Below are 16,196 nucleotides of genomic sequence, written 5' to 3' on the forward strand. Positions count from 1 at the left end.
TCCCGACCTTATGACATTTATGTACTCTTAAAGGCTTATAGACATATGTCGTGTACGTGAAGGATGGTATGTCCATGTCGTCCTATGTTCAGTGTACGAGTGATTATTTTTGGTCTTATAGGCCAGTAAGTCATATGTATAAGTTTGGATTCCCCCATGCTTTACTTTGGTTCATTTTCCTACGATAGAATTATATGAAAGATACCTTACATTGGTATGGTTGAGTCCGGGTGCCCGTCGCGGCCCATCAGTTTGGGTTGTCACAATATGAGCGAGAGGGGGATTACGTGTTTGGCTAAGAAAAGTTTGCTTTCCGGAGTGAAACAAGCAAAACTGAAAAGGTGTATCTACTATTTAGCTGGCAAATAGAAAAGGGTTTCCTTTCATAGCCATCCTCCTTCATGAAAGCTCGATTTATTAGAGCTAGTACACTCTGATTTGTGTGGTCCTTTTAAAGTAAAGTCAAAAGGTGGTGCACTTTACTTTGTGACCTTCATTGATGATCATTCTCGTAAGCTCTGAGTGTATCCTTTGAAATCTAAAGAACAAGCACTTGGGGTATTTAAGGAATTTCTGGCCTAGCTGAGAAACAGACGAGGAAGAAATTAAAATGTATTCGCACTGACAAGGTGGTGAATATTATGGTCCCTTTGATAACTATTGCAAGGAACAAGGAATTTCTCATCAGAAAACTCCGCCCAAGATGCCTCAATTGAATAGTTCGGCAGAGAGGATGATTAAAACTCTAGTTGAGAGAGGTAGATGTTTTCTTTCAGAGGCTAAACTTACAAATACATTTTGGACGGAAGCACTTAACACTATTTCCTATGTTATCAATTTGTCTCCTGATATTGCTTTAGATGGTGATGTCCCAGACAGAGTTTGATTTGCCAAAGATGTTTCTTATGATCACCTGAGAGTTTTTGAGTATAAAGCTTGTGTGCATGTTCCTAAAGATGAGAGATCAAAACTAGATGTCAAAACTAAGCAGTGCATATTTATCAGTTATGGTCAAGATGAGTTTGGGTATCATTTTTTATGATTCAGTTGACAATAAACTTATTGGAAGTCGTGATGCAATATTCTTTGCAGATCAGACTATTAAAGATATTGACAAAGCTGAGAAGATAGATTCTCAGAGTAATGAGAGCTTAGTTGATATTGATCTAGTTCTATTGCTAAGGCATATTGCACATGAAGGAATCCAAGACAATAATAAAGATAGTAATCAAGATCAAAATGATCATCATGGTGTAGATATTATAGATACTCCAGTTGATGAAGTTGTGGTTGATCAATAACCAATTCCTGCTCAGGTAACTACTTTGAATGCTCTTGAAACCTCTCTTAGAAAATCTACAAGGGAGAAGCAAAAATCCATGCGCTATCCTCCTGATAAGTATGTACATTTGACTGACATGAGAGAACCTGAGAGCTATGATGAAGCCATGCAAGATACTTACAAAGATCAGTAGACAGAAGTCATGGAAGATGAGATGAAGTCACTCCATGAGAATGACACATATTAGTTAGTGAAATTGCTGAGGTAAGAAAGCTTTATCAAATAAATGGATATTCAGAGTAAAGCAAGATAATTATACCTTTGTAACCAGGTACAAGGCGAGGTTAGTTGTTAAAGGTTTTGGCCAGAAGAAAGGAGTTGACTTTGATGACCCTGTTGTGAAGATGTCTTCTATTCATGTGGTTCTAGGCTTAGCCGCAAGTCTAGATTTAGAGAATGAGCAGGTGAATATCAAGACTTCTTTTCTTCATGGTGATTTAGATGAGGAGATTTATATGGAGCAACCCGAGGACTTCATCGTTAAGCTAGCAGATAAGCATGCGTTTTGCAGAAAATTGGCAGGCATGAAGCCTGTCAATAATTCCTCTACTTGAAGATATATTTTGCCCATTGTCTAGGAATTGGATTCGGTTTATATTCCTATTTAGAGTTGGTTTTAGCTTTAAAAGAAAGCACCACTCATTTTATATAAATAGGACAACCTTGGAGAATTGTTCTATGCTCATTGGTACAAGTCTTTGAAAGACTTAAGCATATAAGAGTGGTTTTTCAGAGAGCTTTCATCAAGAGAAAAGAGAGAAGAGAGAAGAAAAGTATTCGTTTTGCTGTAGATTTTATTCCGACCAACCAACTTCAAATTATATTTTCTAATTCATTAACCATTGGAGCGGGCTGAATTTTGACTAAGTGTTTGTAACATCTTGATCTTTGCTTTGAACGGTGGAGATGTGATGTGGAGTCCCTTAGCATCTGACTTCGAGCCCCGAACAACATCTCCAATTTTGTGGCTTCTTTTTTTTCCAATTGATTTGTCGTTGCTCTTTTTGCTATTGTTGCTCCGTATTTGGCACTTGTTGTATAGCCAATTTGGAGAACTTTTGTAACCCTCTTATTATTATAGTGGAGCTTTTTGGATCTTTATGATCTCGTGGTTTTTACCTTCGATTTGAAGGGTTTTCCAAGTTAAAATTTGGTGTTCTTTATCTTCTTTATTTTTGGGTTTGCCGCTTCCTCGACATCACAAGTAGTATCAGAGAAAGGTTCAAGATAGATTCATCTTGGTGGGTTCAGTTCTAGTCGTAACCTATTTGACGATAATCGTAATTTTTGTCTGAGAAATATGACTGGAGAGCTACTTGCGTTGAGACAAACTTTGTGGTGGAAATTTGGAGATGCGACCTGTTGAACGCTATGTGAAGAACGTGGATCAGATTTATTTTGTCAGAAAATTCAGACCAAAGGGGAGAATTATTATGTGTTGTCCTGATTTTATTACCATAACTGGTTTTCCTATCTTTTGAAGGAAAGGGCAACACATTTACCATAATTGAGGTTTCCTTTTTGTAAAAGGAAATTATAAATCTCATATATTTGGCTAGTCCCTTTTCTTTTAAGAAAAGGTTTGGACTTTTATAAATTGATGATCATTCATTTTCATTCAGTAGCATCCACAATGTAGCCATATGGGGTTTGAAAGTCGTGTATAGGGGAGAACTTTATGGGACACGTGTTAATGTGTCACTTGTATTTGCCTCTTCATAAGGTTGTTCTCTCAATATTTTGTATTCTTTTTTATATAGTGGATTGCTCATCTCCGCCGTGGATTTAGGTCGATTGACCGAACTACGTTAAATGTTTGTGTCTTTTTTGGTATATTTCTTTTTTGGTGTCTGATTTATCGTCATTAGTGATCTATTTTACTTGTTTCCGCATGACACCTCATTTTTTCGGTCCTAATAAACCAAAGTGAGATCTATACAAAAGATGCGCCGAAAATAAATACACTGACCGAATTGGGAGGAAATTAAAGTAGGAAACAGACATATATAGCTGAAATTGTGAGTAGAAGACAAAGCACTTTCGGTTGCAGGTAGCTCATGTGTTCCTTAAAATTTCATGGAATTGCGTTACTTACACCTAGCTAGAGGTCAGGATAACTTTTTTTTTTTTTAAAATAAAATAGTGAACGAGTTTTGTGGACATGTGATCTGAAGCCAAAAGATGAAGGGGAGGGAGAAATTAAAAAATAGCCAGATTTACAACTGGTCATTCAAAAATAGCCTAGTTTTAAAAGTAATCGAAATTTAGCCACTTTTCATGTAAAGATAAATTTGAGCGAAAACACTGTTCAAAACCCGAAAAATACGCCAGTATATTATACTGGAGTTCCAGCATAAGTATGCTTGAACTCCAACATATTATACTGGAGTTCCAGGATAAGTATGTCGGAACTCCAGCATAATATGATGGAGTTCCTGCATAAGTACACTAGAACTCCAGCATAATATACTGGAGTTCCAGCAAGTATAATATACTGAAGTTTGGAGCGTCAGTGCTCCAGTCTCCAGTATATTATACTGGAGTCAGCAAATTATACCTTTCCAGCATAATATTCTGGAGTTCATACACAGGTGCACCGAACTTCAGTATATTATGCTGGACCGGTCTCTGTTGCAGCAAAATAGTGGCTATTTTTTATTGACTTCGTAAACGCTGGCTATTTTTGAATGACCAGTCCGAAAACTGGCTATACCGTGCTATTTTTGTCCACACCGATTTTGGCCAGATTGACCCAAATGGAGTCATTTAAGTCATTTTACGCCCTATTTAGGGTTTCAACCGATTTTTATACCTAAAATGCCCTTTTAGTAACCTTTAGAATATTTCTCTCCCACCATTAAATATTTGTCTTCCCAATACATGGAAGATCTCAAGGGTTCAAACCCTATTTGTCTTCCCAATATTTTTTTTAACGTATTTCCGTCCCTTTTTTTGGTAGTATACACTCATATAATTCGAAATAAGTCATCTATATACATGTATATAATTATGTATTTCGTATATGTATAGTATTTGAGTGTGTATTCCGTATATTTTTTAGTAGGTCTTCAAAGCCCTACTATTTAAACACATGATACCCTACTTAAATAAACCCTCATTTAAACCCCCTGATAACATACTTAAACAGACCTTCATTTAAACTCTTATCCTCTTCTAAGTGTGAGTTAATAGATTAAGGATGCATTCGAACAAGAATAGTGCTTCAAAAGTATATGTTATATTTTCTGGTAAAAGGCCAGGAATATACTACTCATGGAGTGAATGTTCTCCTATGGTTATCGGGGTTAAGTGTAGCATCTTCCAGTCTTTCAAGTCTCACGATGCGGCCATATCGGCGTTCGATGAATTTGAAAAGTCTGCTAAAGGTAAACACCAACTCAAATATATGGTGTCTGTTATTTTTTGTGGTAAGAAGCCGGGAATATACAAAAGTTGGTCTGAGTGTGTTAAAATGCTTGTTGGAGTCGAGGGTAGCTACTTTCGTGCTTTCCAATATTATGATGAAGCCTTAGAAGCCTTCAACAAATTTCAAAAAATAAATTGTTCATAGGAAGAGTCATCTTCAAGCTCAGCCGTTGAAGAAAGTGAAGAAGTAGTAACAAATGAAAGTACAGCAAGTGCTATTTCATCTGCTCTGTTAGCGGACATATTTATTGGGTTAAAGCTTTCAGAAAAGTGTCAGTTATTTCTCTTTAATTTGGTGTGCAAGAGTTGAGAACTTTGTTTTTCATTTTGAATATCAAGTAATGTATGAAGTTGGGCATGATTATTTCATGTTTAGTTTCTTCATTAACTATGAAGTTCGAATTTTGTGACTTCTTTAGCAATGCGATCATGTTTAACCTTTGGTGTGATCTTTGTCCGGTTAATATATGTGGTTTATGAATTTTGGAGAGCATGATTTAGATTTGTAGAAATTAAAAATTGTCAAATGATTCTTTTTTTCATTTGTTAAGTTTTTGTAAATAAAATTATCCTATATTACATTAGGTGTGACATCCTAATATATATGTTTTTTGAATCCCTGGTTCTTCCACTTTTAATTTCCTTCATTTTATATGACAATGTTTGCTTATCTGATACAAAAATTAAGAAAATATTTAATTTATAAATTATATATAAATTAAATCCTAATGAAAAATTCCAGTAAAATCACAAAAAAATTTATCTTCTCCATTCCAAAAAAATCCGGTTGGTAGGTTACCATTGAGCTTCCCATGCCTATTATTTAGCTTTTCAATGTAGCATTTATTAGTCTCAAATATTTAGCTTCTCAATAAAGCATTTATTATTCCCAACCGTTTTAGTAGTGTGTAGGTAGAATTAGGTTGAATTTTAAGTCCAAGATTCATTCTCGACCAGTTGGAAATATGTTGTTACAAATAAAATAAAAATAGTCTTTGAAATTGATTTCAAACGTAAGAAATGAAAACTGTTATAGCAAATCAAAAGCACAAGTAGCATAACTAAATCAACAATAAAAGGTTAAAGATAATAAAGGGATAGAAAAACACAAAATACATCCTAAAAACTAATCAATTTCAACTGGATTACAATCATGAGTTCCTTCTCCCTTCACTTCAACATTGAAGTCAACATATAGTGATGAATTATCCACCAACGTGAATTTGACGACGAAACCTCTCTTGACATAATTATCCAAAACAAATAGTTTTCAGCCTTCTTTGAACCTTCTTCGATCACCGACGCTCATAGATACAAACCACTCTTTGCCACGATAATGAAGAAGCGCGGTTTCAACTGTTGAAGGAAGATTCTTGTAGATTTTTCTTGGAATATACTGGAAAAAAATAATTTTAGTAAGTTTTTGGAAAATATAAAGCTTAAACACAAAAAAATATGTATAACACTGATGCATAACCAGATCGTCGTAGTTGATGTATGAATCAGTCATAACCACTTCAAAAGTTGGAGGATTCTCTTCTTCATCCTCACTAGTACAAGAGTAAGTTAGGCATCATTTGGTAGAGTGGGAGACGTCCATAGTTAGTGTTTGTAGGAGAGTGTGTTTTTAGGTGTTTAGTGTTTGAATATATGAGAGTATGAGACTATACATTAATGACACACCAACCCATTTAACTTCCCAATGGTGCATTTAATGATAAATAATTAAATAATTATAATTATTCTAGTAATTTAATTTTTTGAATGATAAATAATTCAAAAATAATATTCTAGTAATATGAAGATTGAAATTTTATAACATAACATTGCAACATAAAAAAGTTCAACAACCATAACTAAAGGTTTGAATTTAACACAAACACATCCTAGTACCAAGTAAAAAACGGATTAGTACAAATAGGATATCCGTCTCCCTTCACGTCCACATTGAAGATAGCACGCAGTGGGTAAACATCAACCAACAGAAATTCGACGACGAAACCTCTCCTGATAAAATTCTCCAACACAAAAAGTCTCCACCTACCTTGAACCTTTTTTGATCACCAATGCTCATAATTACAATCTACTCTTTTCCACGATGGTGAAAATACGTGTGTTCTAATATTGGAGGAAGATGCTTGCAGATATTTCTTGGAATATACTGAAAAAAGGAGGAAAAAACAATACTATTAAGTTTTTAGAAAATATAAAGCTTAAACACAAAAAAAAAAAATACAATGCTGATGCATAACCATATCGTCGTAATCAATGCATGAATCAATCATAATTACTTCAAAAGTTGGAGGAATCTCTTCTTCAGTATCACTGGTAGTAGATGAGTAAGATATGTCATCACTACTAGTAGAAGAGTAAACTAGGGCTCGTTTGGTTGAGGGAGAGGCATCCATAGTTCAGGGTTTGAGTACGTGAGTGTTTTAGGTCTTTAGGGTTTGAGTATGTTACCATATTTATAGGGGCCAAGCCCGTCCAAAACCTTCCTGATCAAAAAGGGTGTATTGAATGCTAATTTTCCTATCACTGAAAAAACAACCTATTTTTGGCCATACTATCTCGTTTTGTTTGAAGGGTGTATTGAATGCTAATTTTCCTGTCAATGAAAAAAAAATAACATATTTTTGCCACACTATCTGGTTTTGTTTGAAGGGTGTATTGTTCCTATCAATGAAAAAAAGAACCTGTTTTTGGCCACACTATCTGGGTGTATTGAATGCTAATTTTCCTGTCAGTGGACAAAACAACCTATTTTTGATCACAGTATCTGGTTTTGTTTGAATTGTCGTAATTAATGGTGTTAGTTGAATTGCATTTATTATTTCAGGGGGAAATGTGGTGTTAGTTGAATTGCATTTATTATTTCGGTTACCAACCCTTTTTTGAACTGAAGACTATTCATATTCCAACCATATAGTTATGGTTTGTAGTAAGGGTAATGAAATGGTACCAAAGTGATATACCAAAATAGAAATTTGATAACTGGAAAATAAAAATACACATTAGATAACTAGAAAATTAAGTACTGGAAAATAAAAGTACATATTACATAACTAGATAAAAGCTAACAAAAGTTAAAAGCAACACAAAATGGGAAGACAAAACATAAATATAAATACTAGTTAATTTCAACTGGATCTTCGAGAGTTCCTTAGCCTTTCACGTGCAATTGGAAGACAACACAAAATTGTGTAATTTTGACTAACTCAAATTTAATTAACCAATCCCGCTTGATGTTATTATTCATCACAAAATATTTCCATCCATCTTTGAACCATCTCCGTTTACCCATGTTAATTTTCATAAACCAAGGCTCGCCATCATATCGAAGAACCGCTGTGCTATGCGATTCAGGAATGTGGTCGTAAGCATATTTTGGAATATGCTACAAACAAAAAGAAAAAAAATTATTTGAGAAATATTTTATCCAAGTCGAAAACCAGATCTGCCCCTCTTCAAAAACCAGATCTGCCCCTCTTCAAAAACCAAATCGAAACACCACTTATTTCGTTTCTGATTCTTTTGCAAGACAAAGTCGAAAAACACAAGCATTTAAAAATATAGAATTTAAAAAAAAGATCTCATTTACCATATAATCTTCCTTGATGTATGAATCCTTCATGAGCACTTCAAATGATGGATATTTATCTTCGTCATTTTCATCAGAGGAGTAGCCGGATGGGGATCGTTTGGTAGCGCTGGGAGAGGGGTCCATGGTTGGGTTCTAGGGTTTGTGTAAGAGTTAGGGTATTAAAAGCTTTGTGTGTGTATGAATGGGTATAACTAACTATATATATATGTATAACTATATATATACACATATTGAAATATATAAATAAAATAATTTATTTAAGGTAAATAGCATTTCACCACCTGACTCAGACGAACTTCAGGTAAGGAGGGGACAGTCTCCTCGACTGATAACCGAGCAATCCCAAAAGGAGACCACATGGCGACCCATCCATAGGACTAATCTACCAAATGAACCCCTCCCTGGGCAACGGACTACTTCTTTTTAGAGCGGGCTATTTCTAGGGCGAGGAATATATTTCTATTTAACTACTCCATCTGGTCAAGAGCCAGCATCTCAATGCAACATTATTCCATTCTCAGTCTGTAGTGCTTCTGCCAGCTAATGCTAATAGAAGATAAGAGATTGTTGAAAGTAACTGAACAAGGTTGTACAGCTTTGGTTCATTAATATCAAGTCTAAAGGGTCATGTATCCATAGTCAAAGTCCCCTGTGATCAAGCATAGTTTGTGAAAGTGGGATCTTTTTTTCCCACTTTAGCTCAATTGCATTGTGAACCTTCTTTGCTCAATCGCTTTCCTTAGGCACATGTCTTCAAGTCTTGTAGAACTTGATGAAGAGCGTTGCGATTTCTCACCCCCTCCCCCCCATGTCTAGTATTAAGCTAATTTTATCGAATGCATTAAGCAGTCTAGTAACAAACACACAGCAAATGATGAATGATTCACAGCACGAAACATAAGAAAATTAAAACACAGCATAACAGGATTGTCAAAACACGACATGTTACAGAATTGTCAAAACATGACATGTACCAGAATTGTCCAAAACATGCAATGTACCAGAATTGTCAAAAAAAACATAAATGTAGTAGTAGTTAAATACAACTTCTGCGTCAGGTGATGCACACCTAAATTCTGAATGCTCAATTACTGATTTGAGAATTTCATAATCTTCATACGTCAATGCCTCGATTATGATTCTCGTAAGAGCCGGAGACTTTTCCAGAAGAAGCTTCAATAGTTGCATGTGAAGATTTGTCCCTCGAATGCTCCTAATCATAATTATACTGAGGTTGTTGAATGTCGTTTCTCCAAAACTTCCTTCCAAATCAATATTATCCAGTGCTATAGGTACATCACTATTATCCACCTAAGAAATAATAATAAAAATACCAAATTCAAATGACTATCAGAGGTATAAAGAAGAAACTACGTAATGAGAACTTAAGAAGATAACCGAATGATGAAGTAAGAACCTTGATTTCCATATATTATGAATATGGGAAGCTTCTCATCAAACACAAAGCATAGGCGACGGAATACAATTCACTTAGATAAAGACCATAGAGGTAAAGATTTTTCACACAGTCAACACGAAAGGGAAGATTAGTTGGTACTTCTCCTGCACTTGCAACCAATAACTAGAAAGAACATCCCAAATTAGAAGGATGGCTCATAGACCACAATATATTCCATCTATGAAAAAGCACTAGACTGAAGTTATGAAGCACATTTACCTTGAGACTATGGTTATCCAAATGGAGATGTTCCACCGTACAAAAAGACTCAAGAACCCTAGTATAGTGAGGTTTTGATTCCAGGAAAAAGCCTCCCCTAAAAGCAAGCGATACTTGTTCCAGAAGAGGAACAATTTTTAAACTGATAAACCATACTCTGCCTGTGAAGTCAAGGGACTTCAATTTGGGGGCAATAATTTCAATGACACCATTGAAATTATCTGGGAGCAGAAGCACCAATTGCTCGAGCAACGGGCAATGAGAGATTAAGCTTCCAAGCAATGTGTACGAGATTGTAATATTGTATAGCTTAAGGAAAATTAACCTATCAAAACCTATGAAGGCTTGTGGATGTGATATATGACAATCTTCAAGAGATAGATGCCTCAAATGCACACAATTGAAAAATGAAGCAGGCAATTTGTATGGTTTCTTCCTGATCGGAAATTTAAGATTAAGATGTTCAATACTATTTTCAGAGAGGAACCCTATCAACTGTCTAAAATAAAAAAAAGTCCTCCAAATACGGAATTGAGAGTGTAAACTGTTTAACTGGCCCTTGATGACGATTCAAAATGCGGCGGATAATATTTTCAAAGTAACTTGTTTGGTGTATTTCAAAAGTGTTTGATCAAGAGTAATTTGTGGAATTATACACCATTTATATCTCCATTTCTTTGATAAGATGCTTGTTCTAACAACATCTGGTAAAGGCATACGCATAAGAATATCATCAAGAACATCATCAGGAAGGTTGCTTAGTATATCGATAGGTAAAGTTCGACTGCAAATCTTTTTTTCAACTGGAGGCATCATATTAGGATTAGGATTATAGGGAAAATGATTAAGATTAGGATAAATGAAAGTTAAGATAAAGATTATGGAAAAAGAAGAAGAGGAGGAAGCAAGAAACCTGTTGAAATTTTGAAGATGGAGCGTCAAAGGACCATGGGCGGATCAACTACAAAATCGAAATTTGGGCATATCGATTAACTTCCCAAGGAAGACATGTATATTTATACAGCCCTAATTTAGGATTCCAATGTATAAAAATAAAAGAACAAAAAGCATAAAAGTTCTAATCGGTGCGTTGGTTAAGTAAGGGTAGCTATTGCGTTAATTGAGTGAAGCGTCTGGAGATCGAATCTCATCTTTAACAAGGTGGATTTTAATTTTTTCCTATCAACCCAAACAGTTTTTTTAAAGGTTAAACCAGTAGTTACATTTTTTATCTACTTTATTAATTTCCTTCTTCAGACTAATTTTTTCCTAAATTTTATTTTACCTTCCGTTTATATTAAGGTCATACGTATCGGCCTACAACAACCATATAGGTCCATTCACTAATATAGTTGTAGTCATATGACCTATGATAATTGCATTGTTGCAATTCGCAATAATTGTCCGTCTATAAATATAATTTCATTCATTAAGGTCATACGTATCAGCCTATAGCAATCGTATATGTCCATTTACTAATATGATTATCTATGCATATACTATCGTTGTGATTCATAGTAATATCGACCGTTTATATTAAGGTCATACGTATCGGCCTACAACAACCATATAGGTCCATTCACTAATATGGTTGTAGTCATATGACCTATGATAATTGCATCATTACAATTCACAATAATTGTCCGTCTATAAATATAATTTCATTCATTAAGGTCATACGTATCATTTAGTAATATGATTACCTATGCATATACTATCGTTGTGATTCATATTAATATCGACCGTTTATATTAAGGTCATACATATCGGCCTACAACAACAGTATAGGTCCATTCACTAATATGATTACCTATGCTCATACTATCGTTGTGATTCATAGTAATATCGACCGTTTATATTAAGGTCATACGTATCGGCCTACAACAACCATATAGGTCTATTCACTAATATAGTTGTAGTCATATGACCTATGATAATTGCATCGTTGCAATTCACAATAATTGTCCGTTTATAAATATAATTTCATTCATTAAGGTCATGCGTATCGGCCTATAACAACCGTATAGGTCCATTTACTAATATGATTACCTATGCGTATACTATCGTTATGATTCATAGTAATATCGACCATTTATATTAAGGTCATACGTATCGGCCTACAACAACCATATAGGTTCATTCACTAATATGGTTGTAGTCATATAACCTATGATAATTGCATCGTTGCAATTCACAATAATTGTCCATCTATAAATATAATTTCATTCATTAAAGTCATATGTATCGGCCTATAGCAACCGTATAGGTCCATTTACTAATATGATTACCTATGCATATACTATCGTTGTGATTCATAGTAATATCTACCGTTTATATTAAGGTCATACGTATTGGCCTACAACAACCATATAGGTCCATTCACTAATATAGTTGTAGTCATATGACCTATGATAATTGCATCATTGCAATTCGCAATAATTGTCCTTCTATAAATATAATTTCATTCATTAAGGTCATACCTATCGGCCTATAGCAACCGTATAGGTCCATTTACTAATATGATTACCTATGCATATACTATCGTTGTGATTCATAGTAATATCGACCATTTATATTAAGGTCATACGTATCAGCCTACAACAATCATATAGGTCCATTCATTAATATGGTTGTAGTCATATAACCTATAATAATTGCATCGTTGCAATTCGCAATAATTGTCCGTCTATAAATATAATTTCAATCATTAAGGTCATACGTATTGGCCTATAGCAACCGTATAGGTCCATTTACTAACTTCTTTATTAGGAGGGAAAACAATATGACATTTTTGGACTAAAATCTTAAATATAATTTTTGGATGGAAACAAAGGGAAAAGTAAAAATATGATTGGAGGGAAATTGAAAGTTTTTACTCTTTATATATCTCTTAAACACAAGAACAACATTTCCATCTCTCTCTAAACAAAATAGATACTCTAAACATGAATGCTAACGAATGGATTGAAGAAGAATTCTATCAATGGTTTCGGATGAAGGTGCCCAAATCGTACATTAAGCGTGATTTTCTGGTAATTTTATTTTTAATTCTTAAATTTTCATGATTTGATAACTATTAATTATCCCAACTAGCAATGAACCCTATCTTTACATTGTGTTCTTGCAGTTTATTCCAAAGAGTATATGTGGCTATCTTCCTCCTATTGCGGTTAAAAGAATGCTTCGATGTAATGGGAAGGAGTGAGATGTGACTCTCACAAGTGGTGGTTGGAAAAGACTCGTCAATGGATGGAAACAATTTGTTGTCGACAATAATTTGAAGAAAGGGAATGTCCTTCTCTTTGAACTAGTTGAGGCTACTTTAGAGGCTGTGATCTTCTCTGTTGAAGAGCTAGGATTAACTAATGCTTAGCTTGATAATTTCTTTTCTTTAGTTATATGTAATGACTTCACATGGATCATAGTAATGAATTAATATGATTGTTCTTTATAATATTGTTTGTGTTTTTTCCATTTATTATTGTTATATTTATTTATTTATTTTAAGAAGACTACCGGTTTAAAAATAGCCAATTAAAATTGGGAAGTCATTTAACAACATATTTAGTGCAGAAATCCCTTAATTCTTTTCTGCCATTTTACAACCAAAAACAAGACTAGGAAGATTAATTTGCTCATATAGAAATGGAAAAATCAACACGGAAAATCAAAACTTAAACCTAAACCTAAACCTAAACCAAAAGAGAACCTAAACCTAAACCTAAACCTGACCATGGATCAAATAATCTTTACATGGATTACTCAAGTATTCTAAGGTAAGACTATGACATAAAACCTATGAAGTGCACTACCACTACATGGCAGAAGTTTTTTTTTAAAAACAAAAATCCAAAATCTGTATAGGGGGATGGATAAATTAAAGACAAGCTTCTATAATTAATTGTAGTCATGGAGAAGTGCAATGGATGCATGGAAGAGTGGAAGGGGCTGTTAAGATGTGTAATGTCCGCATGGAGGAGCGGATATGGCTATTGGAAAGTGTAATAGTTGCATAGGGTCTCTACAAAGAAACTTTAATTCCTACTGGGAAGTGAAATAGCTATTATAATTGAGAGATTATAATCCTCCCTATATATTTTGGGTGAAATATGCTAGATCTACATAAAACAATCAAACTGAAAATACTACTACATCTAAGCATAACGATGGATAGGACTCCAACCAAGAAAGCTGTTGAACAACCGCTCCATGAGTTAGTCATAATATTTTGTACCAAGATCTTAAGCGTGACTATAGCAAGCTGAAGCGTGAGATTTAATGAATTGATTGAGAGGGTGGTTCGTGATTCAAGCATTGATTACCTAAAAAGTGTGATGTTGGAGGAGCATCCCCTAACTTCACTCTATACTATGCTTGACGATATGCCCACACCATCCGTCCAGAATCGAGCTAAGAGCAATTCTATCATTGTTATCAATATTGATATCAAATCAGCCTCCAAGACCTCAAAGTCTATTTCCGTGAACCAGAATATTGAGTAGTTCATGGATTATGAAGTTTTATCTCATGTTGTCTTTTTGATTATGGTGATGTTTTTCTACTAGTCTATGAAGTTGTCTACCCCGTATGGTGATGTTTTTATTTTTCTCGTTATGTATTATTGGTGATGTTATCATGAAATCTAATATTAATGAATGAAATTATTATTATGTTTTGAATCTTTTTTTATTTTTTATATTTTTTATGAATTTTTTGCAGATTACCTGGGATCATGTAAAAACTGTTCTCCTTATGTTTTTGAACCAATTTCAAGTACATGAATCGATTTAAAGGGAATTCAACCACTAAATTAATGCGGTAAGTAAGGAGAATTTAAGGAGTTTCATAATAATTCAATGCAAGCACCCAATCAGTCCTCTCATTCATCTTTACAACCCTTCTTCATTTAATCTTCTAAGTTCATTAAAGTCCGGAATTTCAAAAGCCAAAAATGGAAGGGTTCATATGAAACTAATCGTTTGAAATGGTCCATATGAAACTATTCGTTTGAAATTTAGTTTGTGAATGACTAAAATTTTCCATAAAATATTTGGAGGGAAACAAAGGGACTCCTAAAGCAACGATTGGCGGGAGAGGAAACGTTTTTGACTCTCTCTCTCTCTCTCTCTCTATATATATATATATATATATATATACACACACACACACATATATCTAAACATAAGTTAACCTATTATTGCTATGGAAGGAATGTTTCAGATGAATGCTAACGGGTGGATTGAAGAAGAGCAATTCTATCTATGGTTTAGGATTAAATTGCCCAGATCGTACATCAAGAGCAATTATATGGTAAATTCAATTTTTTCTTTTTTAGTTAACATGAAATGATTTTAACCCTATCTTTCCATTGTTCAGTACCTTTCAAAGAAAATCTCTCAATATCTTCCTCCTAGTACGACTAAGATATTACTACGATGTAACGGGAAGGAGTGGAATGCGACTCTAACAGATGTTGTTTGAAGAAGACTCGTTAACAGGTGGAAACAATTTGTTGTAGACAACAAGTTAAAGAAATGGAGTGTTCTTCTTTTGAACTTGTAGAGACTACATCAAGTACAGTGATATTCGTTGTTGAAGTGCAATGATAGGAACATCTAATGCTTAGGTTTTTTATGTACGCCTGTGTTCAACCCTTTTCATTAAAATATTTATGGATTATTATGATTTTCTTATACTTTTGTCTTTTTTTTCCTTGTATTATTGTTATACTTATTAAACGATAGTGGAATTATCGTCTGTGATTTTTGCTTGTTATAGTTTTTTCATGTTTATGAAAATTATTATATACATGTTCCTAAACGACTAAAACCTCCTCAAAATACGACTAAAACCTAAAATACTGGGAAGAAGACTGGAAATTACTTAACATGTTTAAGTTTCATAATCAAAACAAGCAAAATTTCTTCAAAATCAAAAAGTTCTACACAAAAAACGCATGCATCCCCTCACTTCTTTGTGTAGATAGCATACCATCCCAAAAATACACATCAAGGTACACAGGAACCCATTTTTCCTTCTTAGAGTAAAGCTTGATGAACCAATTCCTTGTATGCAAATTATACCTTGCAATATATTCTGTCCATTTTCTCTCAAAAACTTCAATAGTAATGCTATCAAGGACCATG

At 34.1% G+C, this 16,196-nt stretch overlaps 1 protein-coding gene and 1 long non-coding RNA gene across 2 annotated transcripts; both read right to left on the bottom strand.

Annotated features, from left to right (window-relative positions):
• Positions 1–5,798: 5,798 nt before the first annotated feature.
• LOC138886377 (uncharacterized) lies at positions 5,799–6,359 on the bottom strand. The gene is made up of 2 exons (XR_011405087.1): positions 6,246–6,359; positions 5,799–6,164 (listed from the first exon to the last, which is right to left on the bottom strand). It is a non-coding gene; the product is annotated as an uncharacterized lncRNA (long non-coding RNA).
• A 2,958-nt stretch (positions 6,360–9,317) lies between these two features.
• On the bottom strand, positions 9,318–16,195 carry LOC104232226 (F-box/FBD/LRR-repeat protein At1g13570-like). The gene is made up of 4 exons (XM_009785369.2): positions 16,134–16,195; positions 10,709–10,963; positions 10,051–10,486; positions 9,318–9,683 (listed from the first exon to the last, which is right to left on the bottom strand). The coding sequence occupies exons 1-4, from the start codon at positions 16,193–16,195 to the stop codon at positions 9,318–9,320; spliced, it is 1,119 nt and encodes a 372-aa protein (XP_009783671.2).
• Between the last annotated feature and the right edge of the window lies 1 nt (position 16,196).

This window comes from Nicotiana sylvestris, chromosome 2 (assembly GCF_000393655.2).
Source record: "Nicotiana sylvestris chromosome 2, ASM39365v2, whole genome shotgun sequence".
Classification (NCBI taxonomy): Eukaryota; Viridiplantae; Streptophyta; class Magnoliopsida; order Solanales; family Solanaceae; genus Nicotiana; species Nicotiana sylvestris.

Coding starts and splice junctions, on each gene's coding strand:
- LOC104232226 (XM_009785369.2), bottom strand. CDS start 16,195: ATGGTCCTTGATAGCATTACTATTGAAGTTTTTGAGAGAAAATGGACA. Junction 10,964..16,133: donor TGGACAGAATATATTGCAAG/GTATAATTTGCA, acceptor AAATTTCAACAG/GTTTCTTGCTTCCTCCTCTT. Junction 10,487..10,708: donor AAGAAATGGAGATATAAATG/GTGTATAATTCC, acceptor ATTTCCGATCAG/GAAGAAACCATACAAATTGC.